The sequence below is a fragment of the Pelodiscus sinensis genome, chromosome 20, assembly GCF_049634645.1.
Source record: "Pelodiscus sinensis isolate JC-2024 chromosome 20, ASM4963464v1, whole genome shotgun sequence".
NCBI lineage: Eukaryota > Metazoa > Chordata > Testudines > Trionychidae > Pelodiscus > Pelodiscus sinensis.
Window position 1 is genome coordinate 20,281,555 of NC_134730.1, and position 18,814 is coordinate 20,300,368.

General features: G+C 42.6%; 2 protein-coding genes across 7 annotated transcripts in view; both read right to left on the minus strand.

The window, feature by feature from the left end:
- LOC102457124 (sterile alpha motif domain-containing protein 9-like) overlaps positions 1-18,814 on the minus strand; it is a 221,437-nt gene that overhangs the window by 184,439 nt on the left and 18,184 nt on the right. The window lies entirely within an intron of this gene.
- LOC102463999 (sterile alpha motif domain-containing protein 9-like) lies at positions 1,611-18,242 on the minus strand. Of its 6 annotated transcripts, XM_075903871.1 has the most exons (5): positions 17,479-18,242; positions 15,380-15,497; positions 15,117-15,208; positions 11,306-11,353; positions 1,611-10,394 (listed from the first exon to the last, which is right to left on the minus strand). In XM_075903871.1, exons 4-5 carry the CDS (start codon positions 11,307-11,309, stop codon positions 5,599-5,601), a joined length of 4,800 nt encoding a protein of 1,599 aa, XP_075759986.1. In that variant the 5' UTR covers positions 11,310-11,353; positions 15,117-15,208; positions 15,380-15,497; positions 17,479-18,242; the 3' UTR covers positions 1,611-5,598. The 6 variants fall into 6 exon arrangements, with proteins under 6 accessions (XP_075759986.1, XP_006125231.2, XP_006125230.2 ...); XM_006125169.4 differs by lacking the exon at positions 15,117-15,208 and having other exon boundaries at positions 15,398-15,497; XM_006125168.4 differs by lacking the exon at positions 15,117-15,208.

The following is an 18,814-nucleotide window of genomic DNA, read 5'->3' on the forward strand; positions in this document are numbered from 1 at the left end:
AATTTAGTCCGCATCTACACAGCAGGCAGCTATTTCAAAATAATGTTGAAATACTGTCAGTCTGTAGGACTTCTTACTCCGTCTCCTGTCACCATCATTGTACCAGGAGTAAGGGAAGTCGGAGGAAGAGTGCTCTATTTCGAAATAAGTGCTGTGTAGACTAGTGGTCACCAACTAGTAGATTGGGATCTACTCGTAGATCTTGGAGCCTCTGACAGGTAATCCTGACTGGTTTGGCCAGGAAGCTATCAAGTGCTGGCACTTCAGTTGCTCCTCCGCTCACTGTCATTCTGCTCCTGCCCTCTGCCTTGGAGCTGCCCCCCTGGGAGCCTCCTGCTTGCTGTACAAGGTATGGGAGGGAGAAGTGGGGGGGGATGCTGTTGTCAGAGTCCCTCCTTCCCCCCACTTCTGTATCCTATCTCCACACAGAGAAGGGGAGGGAGGGAGCTTGGCAATGAAAATCTCAGTCACTCCTACACCTTGTGTGTGTCTGTCATTCTTACAAACACACTGCCCTTCACTCTCATATCCTGACCAAACACATGTGGGGGGTTGTCGTTATAGCTTTTACTGCTTGCAAAGTATGTTGGTTTTGGTTTTTGACTGGTCTGTGCGTTTCATAATTTTCATTTCTCTCTTATACTTAAATGTAATTCTTTGAGTAGCAAGTTCTAAAATACCTAACCTGCTATGGCTGGAGTCATTATCCCTGTGGTAATTGCTGCTCCTGGCAGTGGCTGGCATGTCCCTGCAGCCCCTGAGAGAGGCAGAGCAGGGCATCTCCACATGCTGTCCTTGCCTGCAGATACCACTCCTGAGCTCTCATTGATCAATAACAGGGAACTGTGGCCAGTAGAAGCTGTGGGTTCAGTGCCTGTAGATGAGATGAGGGGCAGCCTGTACATGCAGGCTGCTTTTAGGAGTGGGCCTGGGCAGGAGTAAGCCTCCCTTAACTCCACTGCTACACCACCTGGAAGCCATCTTAGGTAAGTGGTGCCCAGCCAGACCCTGCATCCTGGACCCGCTCCTGTACCAGACATGAGTTCCCCTGCACCCAAACTCCTTCCACACTCTGAACCCTTTGGCCTAAGACCAGACCCTTCACCCCAAGCATCCTGCCTGGTGAAAGTGCTTGAGGTTCAGGGAGGAAGGAAGATGGAGTGAGCAGGGGTGAGGCCTCAGAGAAGGAGTGGAGCAGGGGAGTATGGGGCTCCAAGAAGGGGTGGTAGTTATACATTGCAATTAAATTGAAAAAGTGATCTTGTTGTTGAAAAGGTTGGAAACCACTGGTGTAGATACTCTCAATTTTGAAATAAGCTACAGTGAAACCTTTGTTATTCAGCACTCTGTTAACCAGAAAACTTTGCTAACCGGCATTACCCCCAGCCACAATGCTGTCACATCTTCAGGCGCGCAGGCCTGGCTTGGTTTACCGTGATTGGCTTAACAATGTTTTATTTAAGAAGTACTAATCCTCCTTAACTCAAAATAGAAATGTGACACCAACTGCCTCACACTACAAAACTACCAATATTAAAACTTGAGTTTTACTATTATTGTCCATTGGTTTTTCCTAGCTTAATGGGACCCTCAGATAACCGGAATTTTTAGATAACCAGAATGCCCTAATCCCTGAGCATGCCAGATAACACAGGTTTCATTGTATTTTGAAATAAGCTACACAATTGACAGCTCAATTTCCATAGTTTATTTTGAGTTAAGCCCTGCTGTGCAGAGGCACCCCAAAAGCTAAAGCAATTGAACACAAAGCAAGAGAAAACAAGGTAAAAACATTAAATTAATACAGTACATTGATTATTTTAATCCTTCAGGAATGCAACAACTAGAATCATTCCTAATTTTCTTGAAACTGTTTGCTAAGCAACAAAAATGCAGACTTTGCTTCTTAGCCTAACCACTAACTAATATTTGTAACTTGGGCTTTTCTTAGCCCAGACAGCAAAGTTTTGAAACAGTTATTGTAAAGCAGTGAACAGTGCCTTAAATTACTATATTAATGCAACAAATTTGGCAAATATAAATATAAATGCTATAAGTTTATTAAGTTTTAAAGAAAGTAACTTGCTCATTTAAATGTTTAATCCTTTTGTTTTTCTATTTATTTTTATTTGCCTTATTTTATATAGTTATGAATGGAATTCTGGTACCATTTATTTTTAATTGTAAGTTGTGTGACATGTGACTACTTTTTTTTTATTTTGTTGCAACAAAAGTCAGATGTATAGCCTTTATTTTTTTTAAAAAAGTGGCAGTACACTATTTTATTATCGTGTTTGGGGTATAATCATATTAATACCACTTTTTTGCAAAGTTCAAAAGGTCTCAGTTATAAATATATGTACATATATTTTGCTTCAATAATGCAATTGCAAGCAAAAATTAGTCTTTTATTAATCACAATTTTTCAGTTAAGTATTATGTTTAGTATAAAATATTAGTAACGACCCTCAAGTGAAAATGCTGACTATACAAATAATTGCAAAAGTAGAGCTTGCGTTATAAAATACTTGATGCCTACTAAATTATAAACAAATGAAATTAATCTGTGTATTAAATTTGTTTCTAAAAATAAGATACATGTAAAACAAACAAAAAGCCCATTATTATATTTACTAACTTAAACTGCTTAAGGATGCATCCCACAGCCCAAAGACAGAACATACCACACCACAAAGGTGACAGAAGATGACAGTACACAATGAAGAAATGCCCGAGCATCAGGACAAGAAAAATGAAATGCTTGATAAATAAGAGATTGATCAAATATACCTCAATCTACTACATATCAACAATTAAATTGGTAATCTGTTAGAAATTACTGTTAATTTAAAAGCTTCAGGGGTAAACTTAAACAATAAATGGTCTGGTAGCACTTTATTGACTAACAAAACATGTAGATGGCATCGTGAGCTTTCGTGGGCACAGCCCACTTCTTCAAATGACCAGAGTTTTGAGGTCTGCACATCCTAACCTCAAAACTCCGGTCATCTGAAGAAGTGGGCTGTATCCACGAAAGCTCATGATGCCATCTAGACAATCCCTGACAGATGTTTGTCTAACCTGCCGTTAAAAATCTTCAATGATGGAGATTCCTCACCCTCCCTTGGCAATTTATTCAAGTGCTTAACCACCCTGATAGGAGGTTTTTTCCTAAACCTCCCTTGCTGTAATTTGAGCCCATTGCTTCTTGTCCTGTCTTCAGAGGTAAAGAAGAACAATTTTTCTCCCTCCTCCATGAAGCAACCTTTTATATACTTGAAAACTGCCATGTCCCCCCTCAGTCTTATACTTGACTGTGACATAGATGTATTCAAAACCTGAATTGTACTAATGAATTCAGGGTTTGTGTCATATCTCACATGTAGAGCCCAGCACAAATACCAATTTCTTTCTGCGAATAGAAATTGGTATCCACTGAACTTCAGGAACTGTAGCAGTCAAAGGGGAAAATGTCATGCTGCCACTCCCAGGCACCAGTGCCTCACACCAACAACTCCTCCTGATTGTGCATCTGTACCAGTACCAGCCCCATCCCCACTGGGGCTGTATGACCCTAGACAGGAGATGCAGTTGCATGGAAGGGCTGGGGTGGGGATGGTACAGCTGTATGAGTTGCTGTCCACCGAGAACAGCAGCACCACATTGGTCTTTTTGGCCACTGTGGTTCCCAGGTTCAATGCTCTGCAGTTCAGTGAATACCCATTTCTTTTCTATTCATGGATAGGCGCATCTGTGGATAGAACTTTGTATCCACACAAGGGCTCTGTTCATATGCAACATGAATGTTGTTAAAAAACAATTCAGCCGATTTTAACAACCCTCATTATAACAATCTCCATTTTACTTTAAAAACAACTTTCCTCTCTCCCCTGATTTTGAACAGAGAGTGGAACGTACAGTGGCTGATTGTAAATAGCGGCTGACTACAGTTTACAATAAACTGCAAAAATAAGTGGCTGCACCTAAAGACATCTGTTGAGCATTTCAGAAAAATTTACATCTGCCTTTTATCTTCTCTGTTGACAAGTTTCAGAAGGTACATAGAGTTCTGTGGCACCTTAAATTCTCACAGGTTTATTTGGACAAGCTTTTCTGGGCAAATCTCTCCTTTGTCAGAGACTAAATAAATCTGTGAGTCTTTAAGGTGCCACAGAACTTCTAATGGTGTCTACATTGAGCAGCTTAATAAACAAGCTGGGATTCATGTAAAGAGTTGTTTAGTCAGACCCCATGCAAAGTAGGATGTGAATGGATAGCTAGTAAGCATCACCTTACTGGGTTATGCCTACTGCTTACTGTTAACTGGCAGGGACTGAAGCAGCCCTTCCCCCACCAGCCACAGGCAAGAGGCTGCTTCAATCCCACAGGGCCCACTGTGAACAGGGGGCTGCCCCATCCCAGCTGGAGCAGCCCCTGCCTGCGGAGTGGGGGCCGCTCCAGCCCATCTCCGTTTAATCACTTAACCAGTGAACTAATTAAAGGGTATTTTTGTTTCCAATGAATTTAAATTAGGTAGTTATAATATAATGACATTGAAAAAAGCAAAACACAGACTCCAAAATTAATGTATTGAGTTGCTTTATTAGAATATGCTTTTTTATACATAATTAAAAAAATTGGTATGGTAAAGACATTTACAATATGGAGGGTTTGCATTTTTGACATTAGTAAATTATAATAGAAAAAAGTATTAATGTTCAGATAAGCCTATGAAATCAGTAAACATCTCAGTCATGTCCTAAGCCACATGACATGAAGGTTATAAATCAGTCAGTGCCTTTTCTACAAAATGTAACGTAGCAGTGTTAGAACTGCTCTTGTTTAGTTTCTTGCATTGTACAAACTATGACAAATTGTGACGAGTTTTTTACTTCAAACTATTAACTATTTTAAAAACAAAGCTGTTAAAATAGATTAACTACTGTTTCATCTACTTTACCTATTTAAAAAAAAATTTAATGTACAGCAATTTTTTTAAACAAATGCTTACTTTTCCTCCCTAACACTTTTTCTTGCACCTCACCCCCCAAAAAAGTTGACAGATGAGTGAATGTGCTATTGAATTTGGTTATCCAATGAAACAAGTATGCTAAATAGTTTGTTGATATACAACGAGTCATTTTAAAAGTATTTTCCTTTAATCTTGGAAACTACTACAACTAAATTACAGAACACAATTGCAAATTATATTCTATTTTATAATTCTTTTAATGCATCTTATATGCATTTTGGAGGAAAGGATACAATTTACATTAATACCTACTTAGTCCTGTGGTGGATTTGGCCTCATAGTTCCAAATAATCATTTCTCACTGTCTGTCTCTTTTGCATATTTCAGTTTTCCCCATAACTAATCTAGTAGTAAGTAGCACTCTTTTAAATCATGACGCAGGCTCATTATGATTCTCCCCACAATTCTTTGGACTTGTTTTTTTTCCTCGGTATCATACAGTTTGATTTCTTTATATACAGTTTTTTAATATAACAAAAGACTAACACAGTTTTCTAACAGCACAGTGTTTACTATCAATTTAATGCACGCAGGTAACTAACTTTATGGAAGAGATTTTTTTTTCTTTACTTATTGACCTGAATGTCATGGGCAACAAGCCCATTAAAAGAAAATCCTAAATAAAATGTCACATTTTCATTCCCTTGAGGCACGGACTCGTAATGTAAAGCTAAAATATGAATCTGTCCAACATGACCCCGTACAAACAATTTTCCATTCTCTGTCCAACCTGAAACCCTTCTTAAAACATCACGTATTTTACCTATATTCCACACATCACCATGTTGCCACTTCATCCGCCGATCATTTAGGGAGCCATCAATTAATTTATCAATCCTCGTCTTATGCACAATCTTTCTCAGACCAGTGCCCTTGCCCAAGAAAAAATGCGTGTAAATTTTTTTCTTTCTTGGAGCAACATTTTTGACCTTGATGTCATGCATGCGTTTCATAGTCTGAAGAGCTGATAGGAGAATATCATCTTTATCTGGATTAGGTTCTTTGTCTAAAGCATCATCAGGCCAGTACAATAAGGTGAGCAAAAAATGTGCACTTGCTGGAAATGCTGTTCTCCTCTGTTTAAAAAATCTGTTGCTGAGTGCTCTAAGTGTTTGAAAAGGAAGAAGTTTGGAAGATCCAGGAGCTAAACAAGCTAGTGTGATGTGACACAAAATATAATTGATGAGATCAATGTCCTCCAGCCTTTCTTTCAGTGGGTCAGCTGGAAAAAAATTAATTATTTGTTCTAGCTTTTCAACTGACCTCTTCTCTTTTGAATCAGACAAAAATGAGAGTATAGTAGTGACAGTGCCACCACCGTATTTATAGATGTTCATGCGTCTGACAAGTTGAGTTACAGGCTCTGCATTGTTTTCTCCTAGAAGACACTTTGAGGTAAAGAACTTAGCATAAACCTCGGACTGTCTTTTCAGCCACTTTCGGGGATTGTAAACTTGTTCTTCCTTTGCCTCCTTTGCCTCCTCATCTTCTTTCTCCTGGTTTTTATCTGTTTGGAAGTAACTTATATCTTCTGAAATCCAGTCCAGAGCATTATAAATGTTGTCACGTAAGCCTTTTAAACGACTGTGAAGCTTTCCCCACGGTTTTTTAATTTCCTCGGGAATGTAGTCTGTTAGCAAATAACGCACAAGCTCAGAATGCTCCCCTTGTGGGTTTCTGGGAAATACCTCAAGTGTAGAAAGGAATTTTAGCAGACGACATCCCACTTCAACCTCTCCAAAATAACCAGCATTATTCATGTTGTCGATCTCTGCCTTTGCTGCCTGTTGTGCAGCCCTGAAGCATTTCATAGCTTTAAGAGCAATTTCTATAATCTGAATGACTTCACCAGGAGTGGCCTCATCTGTCTTTTTGTCCATAGTAAAACTAAACCATTTTCTGAACACTTGCCCTTCCGTGTCCAAAATAAAGGAATCATTTGGCAAATGAGATTTGGCTACCCCAGCCCAAAAATCTGCATCCTCAAATTTTTCATGATTGTAATGCAGTCGAGCAAGCTGCTGGGCAAAGAAGGCATCTTTTCCCAGGCATTCATAGGCAGCTTTTAAAACCTCTATCGCTTTTTCAGAATTTTCAACCTTACAAACATGCTCAATGAATGGTGAGAAGAGGCTGTCAGTATTGTCTCCCCTGCTCTTCTTGTCGCGACGTATAAACAGATCTCTGATGAACTTCACAAACTCTTCTCGTCCAAATCTATGGTGTAACAGCACTTTTTCCTGGAGAAGTTTCATAGCAATTTGACTCTGAGGCTGACTTCCTGAGAGCTGATACAGAATTTCCTTAGCTACCAGGTAATGTATGATGTGGACAGATGAAATGCAGGTAGTATTTTCTCTTAATTCAATAAAAATAACTCTTGCCTGTTCACTTAAGTTATTTTTAAAATCATACTCTCTCAGTCTCTTTTCGGTATATGCCCCCAGCCCTAGAAAAGCCTCACAGTGTGACAATGAAATGTATGAATTGTGTACATAGAAATTGAGCAAAGCCACATATCTCATTAAATTAGTAACAGGGGAAGAAAGGTCTATGCCTTGCAACAAATGCTCTACAAACTCCCTCACATATGTTTCATTAAACTCCTCACTCATTAGGACAAATGTCAGAATAAATTCAGGTTTGAAGTCTTTCTGCTTTTTAAGTTTTTCAATTTTGGTTTTAAACAGGTGTTTCTCTTGGTCTGTCAGTTTGTGAGTGACAGCAACTGTATCAAGGGGAGAAGCTTTGCAAAGCTTTTCAGGGACGTTAGATCGTTTACAACCCATAAGGATGAAACAAGGCTTGGAAAAATGACTTCTTCGAGCTGCCATGGCATCCATTAAATCATTTTTTAATTCATCCAGATAATCTTCATCATAGTCTTCAACCAGGAGGAGGACCGGGAGAGAATTCTTCATGTCGTTTTCATCATATTCTCTAAAATTAACTGCATGCTGGCAGACCGTTGCAACTGGGTATGTGGATTTGACCACAGCACATCTTAAATCCTTTCGTCTTTTCCATAGGACTTGCCTTGCAATGGTGCTTCCTCCACTTCCAGGTTGATGAAAGATTTTTATTTTAGCCACAGAATACCTAATTCTGTTTCCATACAAAATGTCATCTAAGATTTTATGAACCTCCTCGCAGGTCTCCCGTTCAATGACTTCTCCACAGCTCCCTTTATCAGCAAGCCAGAAATTTTTCCAGCTGACTTTTCTCCCTTGATAAAATGTCTGTTCTATCTCTTGTATTTCTTTTGTGCTCAGAAGATCCAGTTTGATATCGTCACACTGATCTGCACACAATATTTCAAGGGAGAACATTTTCTCTTCTTCCAGTGTTGGAAGCACACACAAACCTTTTGTAGAAACTGGTAAATGTCTGGGACATACTGTAGAAGGCATCATGTTTTGAATAGTGGCATCTACATGACTCAGCTTCATGCCCACAATACTTCTCTCTTGTAGTGTCTCAATATTACATGATGCCTGAGCTAGGTTAGCCCACTTCTCATAATTTTCTTTGGACTCTGCAATGCATATGATATAATCCATACCATTCATTTCTGTATAGAATTCCTGGAAGGTATCTACTATGGGCTTCTCCACAGGTGAGAACAGGAGGAAAAGTACCACAAAAGATCCTTTAGGAAGGATTTCATCACAGATAAATGAAACAGCTTTCTTAAGATACTTCTTTTTAGTTCTAATCCAAGTGTCTTCATCACAAGATTTTTCATTCCCACGGAAGTCACTCCGTCCATTACAAAATATCCAGCTAGTATGATCAAACAGGCCCAAATGTTTTTGAAATTCAGTGGTGCTCATTTTGGTTTCATTGGAATAATTTTGTAAGAAATGTGATCTTGTTGCATGATGCTCTTTATACTTGGCATATAAACCTGACACATTGGAATTCTCGTCAAAGTCAAACACACAGAAAATATTCATGCGCATTAAAAAGCTAACAAATTTCAGATCCTCTTTTCCACATCTGTTTGTGACAAGAATATACCACAGAGAATCATTCATATAGTTCTTGCCATCAGTGAATAGGACTGATAACTTACGCCCTAAATTTTGGGAAATTTCCATAGGATCCTCATTACTAGAGGACTCAGCCTTTTCTCTTCTGACGTCCTTCTCTTGTAAACCCTGAATAAAAGTTACTAGTTCTTCAGTCTTTATCGGCTCAGACTTTGCTCCAACTCTTTGATAGAGAACTGGCATTCTGTCGAAGGTCACTTTATTGCTGTCTTCATTAAATTTAGGTAAGCGTACTTGAAAGATCTTCCCCTTCACTATACTGGATGATGGTTCAATGTCAACCTCCACTATAAAGAGTTGTTCTTGAGAGTCTTTCTGAATCACTTCAGTAAAAATAGGAGGGTGAATACAATTTCTTGCGGTTTGTCGTTCAGACGGCTCAAAACATTTTTCAATGTAATCTAATGCATCAACATAGATATCTGTGTCTCTTACTGGTATGCCAGCTATCTGTCCATGTTTCCAGCCTTTGTCTTCGACACTGTCCATTACACCAAAGTGTATTGTGCCATTTGTTCGAACATTCATGCAGGCTGAAGCATATTTAATCACTTCATATGCAAACTTGGCTTGCAGTCGTTGCCTGTCTAGCTTTGCAGCAATTGTAAAAGATTTGTATTCATGGCAAGGGGTGATCAAATCTATGACTCCAGTTTCCGGAGCAAGAATTCTGTTTTTCACATATTTAAAATTAATGTCTTCATTTTTAAATTGTCTAAATTTGCTCAGAGTTAATGATTCAACAGTGTTTTCATGTGAGGAATGATTTTTTTTACCTCCTCTCTTGCAAAGAGAGGATGTTTTTTCTGTGTGCACCTTATCAATTTCTTCTACTGCACCAGAGTTGTCTGTTTCTGAAGATTCATTTTGGTGCAATGTTACTTGAAAACTTTTGGGCTGTGTGATGCTGAGGGCTTTTAAATCTCTATCTGTCTCTTCTTTTGGTGTATTAGCCTTGATAGCCACAGATGCATTACTGTTTTTTATTCTCCTTTTATTATCATTGGTTGTGATATCAGAAGCCAACACTTCTACAGTCTTATTGCTGGGATTATCTGCTTGGGCTGAGTCTGCTGCTGCATTCTTGTGCAAATGTTCCAAAAGTTCATTTCTTTTCCGTGTTATTATGTGGATTTGGCCTCCTTTCATACCCATGCTTCTGAGGAAAGGTTCATCTAATTCTTTGAGCACTGGGCCAGTCACTTCCTCATCACATAGCTTTTCTACATACTCTTTCTTAATTCCAATGGATTCTAGCCAGCATCTAACCTGGGACTCATTCCATTCAGCCAGAGGTAATGTTTTGTAGTCTGAAAACAAAATGGCATGTCAGTGTCACATACTCACAGAAGATTACTCTTAAAAAAAAAATTGACCACACCATGCCCTAAAACCTTGTCTAGACACACAGTTTTAAGTGTGTTGTTAGCTAACAACACGTTTGAAAAGTCTAGCAAGGACAAGGTAGTTTCGACTTTAACGAGTACTAATCACACTGAGTTGAAGGCCAGGCTTCACCCCACATGCCCAGGTTTTAACTCCTCCATCTTAGAATGTGTTAAAGGCAGCTTGGCTTGTGTCCACTAGACTTCTCAAGCATATTAGCTAAAGCTTTCCAACAATGCACTTTTTATCCTATTCTAGACAAGGTCAAAAAAGAGACTTTATGGAGCAGCTGTAGGGACTAGCAGACATGGTGAAGCTTCATAATTTCCTAGAGTTTAAGGCGAGAAGGGACCATTACATCTTGTCTGACTGTCTGCATATCACAAGATGTTAAATGTCACCTAGATACCACTTCTCTATGTTAGCGACACTAAAACACTGCAGTCCTCAGGAGACCAGAGAAGCCTGTAGCTCCATTTTGGGAGGTGCCATCAATGCCCAAATCTCTACAAGGTCCGGGGCTTGATCACATGACATGTGCCCAGATGATCCCAGCAGGCAAACCACACTGCATGCTTCAGAAGAAGGCAAAAACTAAGCCTTAAGTGCTTATCAGCACTAGTTACAGTTCTCCTCTACGTTTCTGGGGAAACCACTGAACTACTGGGTCTGTTCCCTTTCTCCCAAAAGAGGATACTACCTCCTTACCACTCTCACAGGACTGCGGAGAAGATTCACTAGTTTGCCCCACACACTGGATAAATAAAATGCTATGTATTCCAAGGGCAAGTTCCATTACCCAAGAAGTGTAAGCATCTTACAAAGAGATACATACCCATTTTCTTGTAGAAGTAGGTTTATCCTCTTGCTCAGAAAGTGAGCGCTAAGGGAGAAAAAAGGCCATATTAGATGAAGACAACATGTTTTTAAATTAGCTGTTTCTATATTGTTCAAAAATAACAAGGGCTTTTTCTACACTTGAGGGTTTTTGTGCAAGAAGCTTCTTGCACAAGAGATCTTCCGCAAAAACTTCTTGTGCAAAAGTGCTTCCACACCTCAAAAGCACATCGCAAAAGCAATGTGCTTTTGTGCAAGAGAGCATTCACACTGCATGGACACTCTTGCGCAAGAAAGTTCCAATTGTCATTCAAAGAATGGCCATCAGAGCACCGGTGCTTTTTGTGATTGGCTCTTTTTGCACTTGAAACCTCTGTTGAGCATCCACACACATCTTTTTGCTCAAGTACTCTTGCACAAGGAGTTGTTATTCCTTGTGGAGAGAGGAATAACTCTCCTAGAAGAAGTGCTCTGTCCTGTCAATTTACTGTATTTTTTTGTGTGTGCAAAAACATGGTTGAGGTGTGGACACTCCGCTAGTTTTTGCGCAAAAACAACTGGTTTTGCGCAAAAACCCTGTAGCGTAGACATAGCAAAGTAGTCCTGTGGCACCTTAGAGCAGGGGCTGGGAACCGTTTTGGGGTTGGCGGCTGATGACCCATAGAAAAATCAGTCAGGAGCTGTACATAAGTGAAACAAAAAACAAAAACAAAACCCAGGAACCCTCACTGATGTGACCCTGAATGAGAAGGAAAAAAGACACTCCCCACATTCATCTCATACACCAGAACTCAGAGTGGCCCAGCCTAGTAGATTTTGTGTGCTCCAGCCCCGCAGTGTTGAGGGAGGGAGAGATGCTATGAGTCTCAGGGGCTAGATCCAGGCAAGCCGGGGACTGGCCTTGGGTTCCCCAACCCTGCCTTAGAGACTAGCACAAATATATAGTATCATGAGCTTTTGTGGGTAAAACTCACTTCTATAGTGTTCAGTTACTTTTGGGAGTGTGTGAGGGAACCACTGAAGTTATTTACTGAATGTACCACCCATACCTGGGTTTGCCTTCCACCTCTGCCTTTCAGTCCTTGGTATAAAAGAGGTGGAAGAATAAACTTAATAATGTACAAACCACAATGTGAGACTCTCTTATTCATAAACCAGAGCCAGTAACTATTCCTCCTTTCTCCCCTGTGACGTTATTGGGGTTTAATAAGAAAACACAGCTAATGTTTGCACTCGCTGATGATGTGTGTTTGCCCCAAATTCTGTGCAAAGTGGGCCATGCGAGGTGTCTAATGAAAGCTTATGCTCTGCTGATTCTGTTTGCACCACTCATATGCATGTACGATTTTTGTAGGTAAAGTTATGACTATGGGCTCTGTGCTTGTGTTTTAAATGTTTTCTGTCTGGGAGACAGCAGCAGGCATCAACCACCTCTTGTGAGGGGGTGATTAATCAGTAAATAGCTGTGCTACATGGAAAGTGAGTGGCTCTTAAATGTTGCCAATAGACACCTGAGGAATTTGGCTGTGAATCTGTAGATCAGCAGGTACACCATGGCTCCTTGCCTAAAGGAACATGGTCAGGTCAATTGATCATGTGATCAGCTCCATTTTGGGAGGTACCATCACTCAGGAGAACAATGGATTGCCCGACCCATGGGCAAGATTATAAAAGGATCCTCGGGGTTCCTCCATCTTTGTCTTCAATCCTGCTCCTGAGTTCAGGAGTATCTCTGCCATGAATAGAGAGCTGGGAAGGACCTGTTAACCCGTGCTATCATAGCATGTATTCCAGAGACTTTAAGCTAGCAGTGTATTACATCTCTGCTAAGAGCCTGCATCAAGAACCTGGTGACTGATGTATGTAATGTGCTTTCTTTAACAATTCTACTCTCAACCTTTTCTTTCATTTATTAATAAACCTTTAGGCTGTGTCTACACTGGGCCACTTATTCCGGAAAAGCAGCCGCTTTTCCGGAATAACTTGCCAGCTGTCTACACTGGTCGCTTGCTTTTCTGGAAAAGCAATGACGATCTACTGTAAAATTGTCAGTGTTTTTCCAGAAAAACTATGCTGCTCCCATTCGGGCAAAAGTCCTTTTCCGGAAAAACTGTTCCGTAAAAGGGCCAGTGTACACAGCACAGTAGTCTTTATCGCAAAAAAGCCCCTGATCGCGAAAATGACGATGGGGGCTTTTTTCCGGAAAAGTGCGTCTACGTTGGCCATGGACGCTTTTCCGGAAAAGCATCCTGCCAATGTAGACGTGCTTTTTCCGGAAATACTTATAACAGAAAACTGTTCCGTTTTAAGCATTTCGGGAAAAGGGTGCCAGTGTAGATGTAGCCTTAGATTTTAGATTCTAAAGCATTGGCACAGCGGGCTCTTTTGGGTAATATCTAGGGTATAGAGTGACCTGTGGCTGGTTCTTTGGGACTAGGAGAACCTGTTTGATTTTTATAATCTCTCACCTGTGTAAGGTGTGGTGCTGGTTGTGGCATAGGTAAAGCTGGAATGTCTAAGGGGATTGCTTATGAGACTTCTTGCTGGCCTGAGTGGCAGCCCAAGTGCTCTGTGTGACTGGTTTGCTGCCTTATAGAGGAGGACCCTCGTCTTGGACTGTAAGTAGCCCTGGTTCTAAGCCGTTTGCCCTGATTTGACCCTCACAGCTGTGCTCCAGACCACCTGGTATGCTACACCCTGTCTCTTGAGTCTACTTTTTTTCTTGTGAAGCTGGTAAAAGGTGCCAAACTGATGGCTCTGCCCCAGGTACAGCAGGGGAAATGTCTATACAAGGTTTGTGCCGGAAGGATCAGCTGCAGGCGTGAACAGATAGCTTAGGCTTTTGGCCATTGAGTTCTAGGCGTCTGCTGAGAGTGCCCTGAAGTGGTCATTTGTGATGGTATTTCTCTTCTTGAGCACTGGATTGAAACTACACTGATAACTAGATTACAGAGAGCCACACTGCAGCCAACACTAGGCTGGCAGAATTATAATTAAAATGTTAATTGCTGCATTGAACCTTTCTGAGTTCCCAGGAAGTGCTCAACCCCCTCCACTCTGCCCAGGCCTGCCAAACCTATCGCCCCAATCCACCCTGTGTCTTCCCTTCCCCACTCTGCTGCCTTCCCTGCATCTTTCCACCCACACTCCTCCGCATCGGCCTGCAGCGCTTCCTGCATGGTCCTGATCACCAATGGGCAGGAGGTGCAGGAGGTAGAAGAGGAGGAGCTGATTGGCGGAGCTGCCAATGGGTGCTGAGCTCCCACTATTTTTTTGCTGGAACACCTGTTCCAGCCCCAGAGCACTCACGGAGGTTGACGAGAAGTCCTGTGGCACCTTATAGACACACAGATTTATTGGGGCTTAAGATTTTGTGGCCAAAGACCCACTTCATCAGATGCACATAATGTGCCATAGGACTTCTCGTTGTGTTTGCAGATTCAGTGGATGGAGAGGCTACCCCTCTGATACTTGTCTTGGAGGTTGGTGTCTGTGCCACCTCTTCACCTTTACAAAGGCCTGTTTCTCTCCTCTTCTGCTCAGTAATGCACCTCTCTGGACATTGCTTTATTTAATGCTACACTAAGAGAACATAAGAGCCATACTGGGTCAGATGAAAGGTCCATCTAACCTGGCACCCTTTCTTCTGACAGTGGCCAATGCCAGGTGCCCCAGAGGGCGTGAACAGAACAGGGAATCATCAAGTGATCCCTCTCCTGTTATCCATTCCCAGGGACACCATTCCTACCCATCCTGGCTACTAATACTTAAATTTACAATCCAGTCCCCTCCTTGCTGTAGATACTTACTTTTGGCATAAAGGTGCCTTAAACTGGTGTTGTTCAGTGCTGTACTACAAACAACTCATACAAAGATGCCGTGTGCAAAATAGGGTCCTGTACTAGAGTTATGCAAAAGTGAGAAAACAGAAATTGAACATTACTGCCTGCAAATATTTATAAAAGTCCCCTCAAGCAAACTCAAGAGACAATAGAACAGTTAAAGAATGACAACAGGGGCATCAGACTGTCACAGAAAATGTAAATACAAATAGCCTCAGATGTTTCCATACCACTCTAGGAAAGGTCACCTATGCTGGCTCATGCCAGGTCAGTGGCGGCAGGTTTCAATACAGCTGTGATGGAGGTTCATCGAGGTAATTCCAGGCTCCATCTTGCCTCAAGGTTGTGCTGTGAATTCAGGTTTAAAGACAGAAGAGTCAGTAGAATGGATAAAGAGACCAGCCTGCAGCACAAAGGAAAATGAAGCAGGACCCTTCTCTGCATGTTTGGGGGAGATGAGGAACTCTTACTTTTCGGGGAGATGAGGAACCCTTATATCTTTGATGGAGAGTGGATGGAGAAGGAAGCATAGGATTGGTGAAAGATGGTCTAATTCTTGTGAAGGGTAGGGTGAAGAAGAGGCAGTAGCTACTGGCAGGAGTGCGAAGAGACTGGTGATAGGGGATTAAAAGGGAATGGGAAACAACTTCACACGTTTAAGTAAACAACAAGAAAGTGGAACAAATATGAATGAGCGATAGGTATTTGCTATATATCCAAGCAACAGCTCCTTACATTCTCTTGCAGAAGCAACTCCCAAAAACTTCTGCGTTTTTTTAGCTGATCTCTTAAAAGACACTTGACATGGGGCCTGATTCCATTAAACCCTTCTGGCCTGCACTAGATTAGGAAAGTTAACTCCCAGCCTACGCCCTGCAGCATAATGTGGCCTACCAAATCAGCTAGAGCTTTTGAGGAAACGAAAGTTATTTTTGTCAGTCCTGCCTAAAAAGCTCCACAGGGAGGCAGCAAAATGCAAGAGCTGGATACATTTCTCAGCTGCTACATTCCTGATCAGAACCAAGCTCATGAGGATAAAAATGGCCTTAATTCAGATCCCTGTGAAATTCAAGAAACCCTATGGGCTGCCCTGTGTTATAATCAGCTGCCTCGGGGCCTTAGGGGCTGTTTTGGAAGCCGGGGACGCTCCCTCAGTCCACATCAGCAATGGGGGCAGGGAGGGGGAAGTATTGTCCATGATTCACTGCGGGAGTTTTGCAGCCCATAGGGCTAGCCTGCTTGCTTATATAACTTGTCTTAAGCCTGTGGAAAGGGACTATAAAGAAACCATGAACTGGACACTTGGTGGTCAACAAGTTTGCAAATCAGGCACGGAGACCTGGAATTTTCCCATTCTGAGTTACAGAAATCCAGCTCTTCTACAAGAGTTGGACTTTAAGGGGTGGGGGAATAAAACTTTCCTACAGTCTAATAGTGAGCTGCCCACTCTGTGCTCCGTGGGAGTGGGATCCTCATGGGAAGAGGATAGGAATGGGGGGGGGGCTGTATTTGTGGGGGGCACTGCCAAGACTGAGGACATTATCTAAGCTCATCCTGGGTCCTGCACAGTGATTACCTAGTCAAGGTAAGAGCAGTGGGCATAGGCCTGTGGAGGGAGGTGGTGCAAGGAGGCCACCTAGAGGAACAGGAAGGGGGCACGAGGAGACACCCCATTTAGCCGTTAGGATTTTGGCAGGCCCATGGGGGGAGAGGGAGGTGGTGCACCTCCTAAGAGCTACCATGAGTAGCCTGTGCCAATAGGCTGCATTATCTTTCAGCTGGGGCCCCAGCACATCGGGCTTGATGGGAAGGGAAGAATCAGAAGGCAGCCATGGTTGGGGGAACCGATTTGCTGCTTGGGGTGGGATTGTGCCTGGCCTCCAGCTGACCTCCGAGATGCACCCGTGGGGCTTAATCTGCAGGGACTGAGGAGACAGACAGTGAAAACAAACTAGCAGGCTGATCTTCCTCTTAGCCCCCTCCATAGGCATCGCACAGTAGGGCCCAATGGCCCCCTAGACACAGATTCCTGCCTTAGCAACAAGCCTCCCCAAGGTTCAGGAGCAGGGAGGGGCAGGAAGATCATAGCCCCAAGGGAACATGGCTGTGGCAGTGTGAGGTTTCATTCCTCTCATCCCTGCTATGCCTTAGGGAGCATCATTTGCATGGAGTGACCCAGAAAAAATACCCACGCCACAAAGAACCACATAGTCCTCCTTATCCCTCTCATCCAGGCTGCGCCTTAGGGGCCACGCTGTACATTTAATTAACAGAATCAAGGTGCCAAGTTTGGAGCTCACGTCCAAGCAGTGCTGTAGGGCAGGCTTACCTGAGGCGGCTGCTGTGGGGGAGAAGTTCACGGTTCATTCACGGAAGCTGCAGCTCTAGAGGAAACATTTCCTGGTGCAGTTGGAGATGCAGCTTGTTTGCAGCTACATGATCACAGGGCTGGACAGTAGCCCATGGTAGCACGTCTCTCATGGGTCAGATCTTGCAAAAGCTGCTGCCTTTCCCTGCCTTTGGCCCCTCTTGTACTCCAGAAGCATCTGCCGGGCTGGTTACTTTGCATTTGGCGTTCCTACTTCGCAGCCTGCCTTTCTAAAAGCCTGTCGCAGCCCTGAGCTTGGAATGTGTCCAAGTCTCCACCCACCAGCCTCAGCCTGTCTAGAAATGATCAAGCACAAAGGCACTTCCCTGTTGGGCTGTGAGCTCAGCTCTTTTGCTTGCCGTCGGCCTAGTCTAGGCAGTTTAATTTAACTGATTTAACCATGTAGGGCTTTTTCTCACTGGACTAGCTAAATCTGAACAACCTTAGTGTGCTGCTCCTAGTAATACTGGGGCTTTATAGCACCTTTCCTTGGGGAAATGAGCTAGAAGCACCTTACTGCCAGTTACTCCATAGCTATTTCCTCAGCTGCCTGCCCCTGCAGTGTCACACCTAGGTAGGTCACAGGGCACTAGCTAGAAACAGATCTTAGTCTGATTCCATCTATTGCTGTAGTGCCAAAGAAACCGTGTATATCAGTTAAGACATAGTACAATAGTGCCGAGCGCATTAGCCAGGCCTTGCACATCTCCCACCATAGAGGTGTGCGTGCCCCTGCACAGATGACAGACATTTGTTCTCTGTAGGTGGCTCAAGCACTGTTCTTGGCACCACACCCTTGTGGTGTAAGAGAGTGGAGCTGCTCCCAATCCCCCACGGCTCCTTGGCACTGTCACGGTTATGGAACGATAGCTCCCCCTCCCCCCATTTCTCTTTGATTGCACATACCGATTCCACTGTAAGGTAAGACACAAGCCAACACGCCTTGGTGTGGGTTTGGACTCTACCTGAATAGCGAGTGTAAGCCAAGCCATCCAAAACTGGCGTCATGTCTGGCCTGATAGGAAATAGCATAACAAAGAGCAAAAATTTGGACTGATGAGCAACTTTCTGCTTTGTCTACAAGCAGCATTAATGCCAAGAAAGCTACAGACACTGTCTCTGCGCTAGCAGACTAAGACAATCCCGTGAGCTAGAATTGGCACAGCCAGTTGGTAGCATAAATTAATGCACGAAGAGATCCAAGATGAGATTCTCTGAATGGAAAAGGGTTGGCCCTTAGGTCTGGCTGCAACCAACAAAGCAAATAGAGGAGCTAACATTTTTAGTCTGCCCTAGA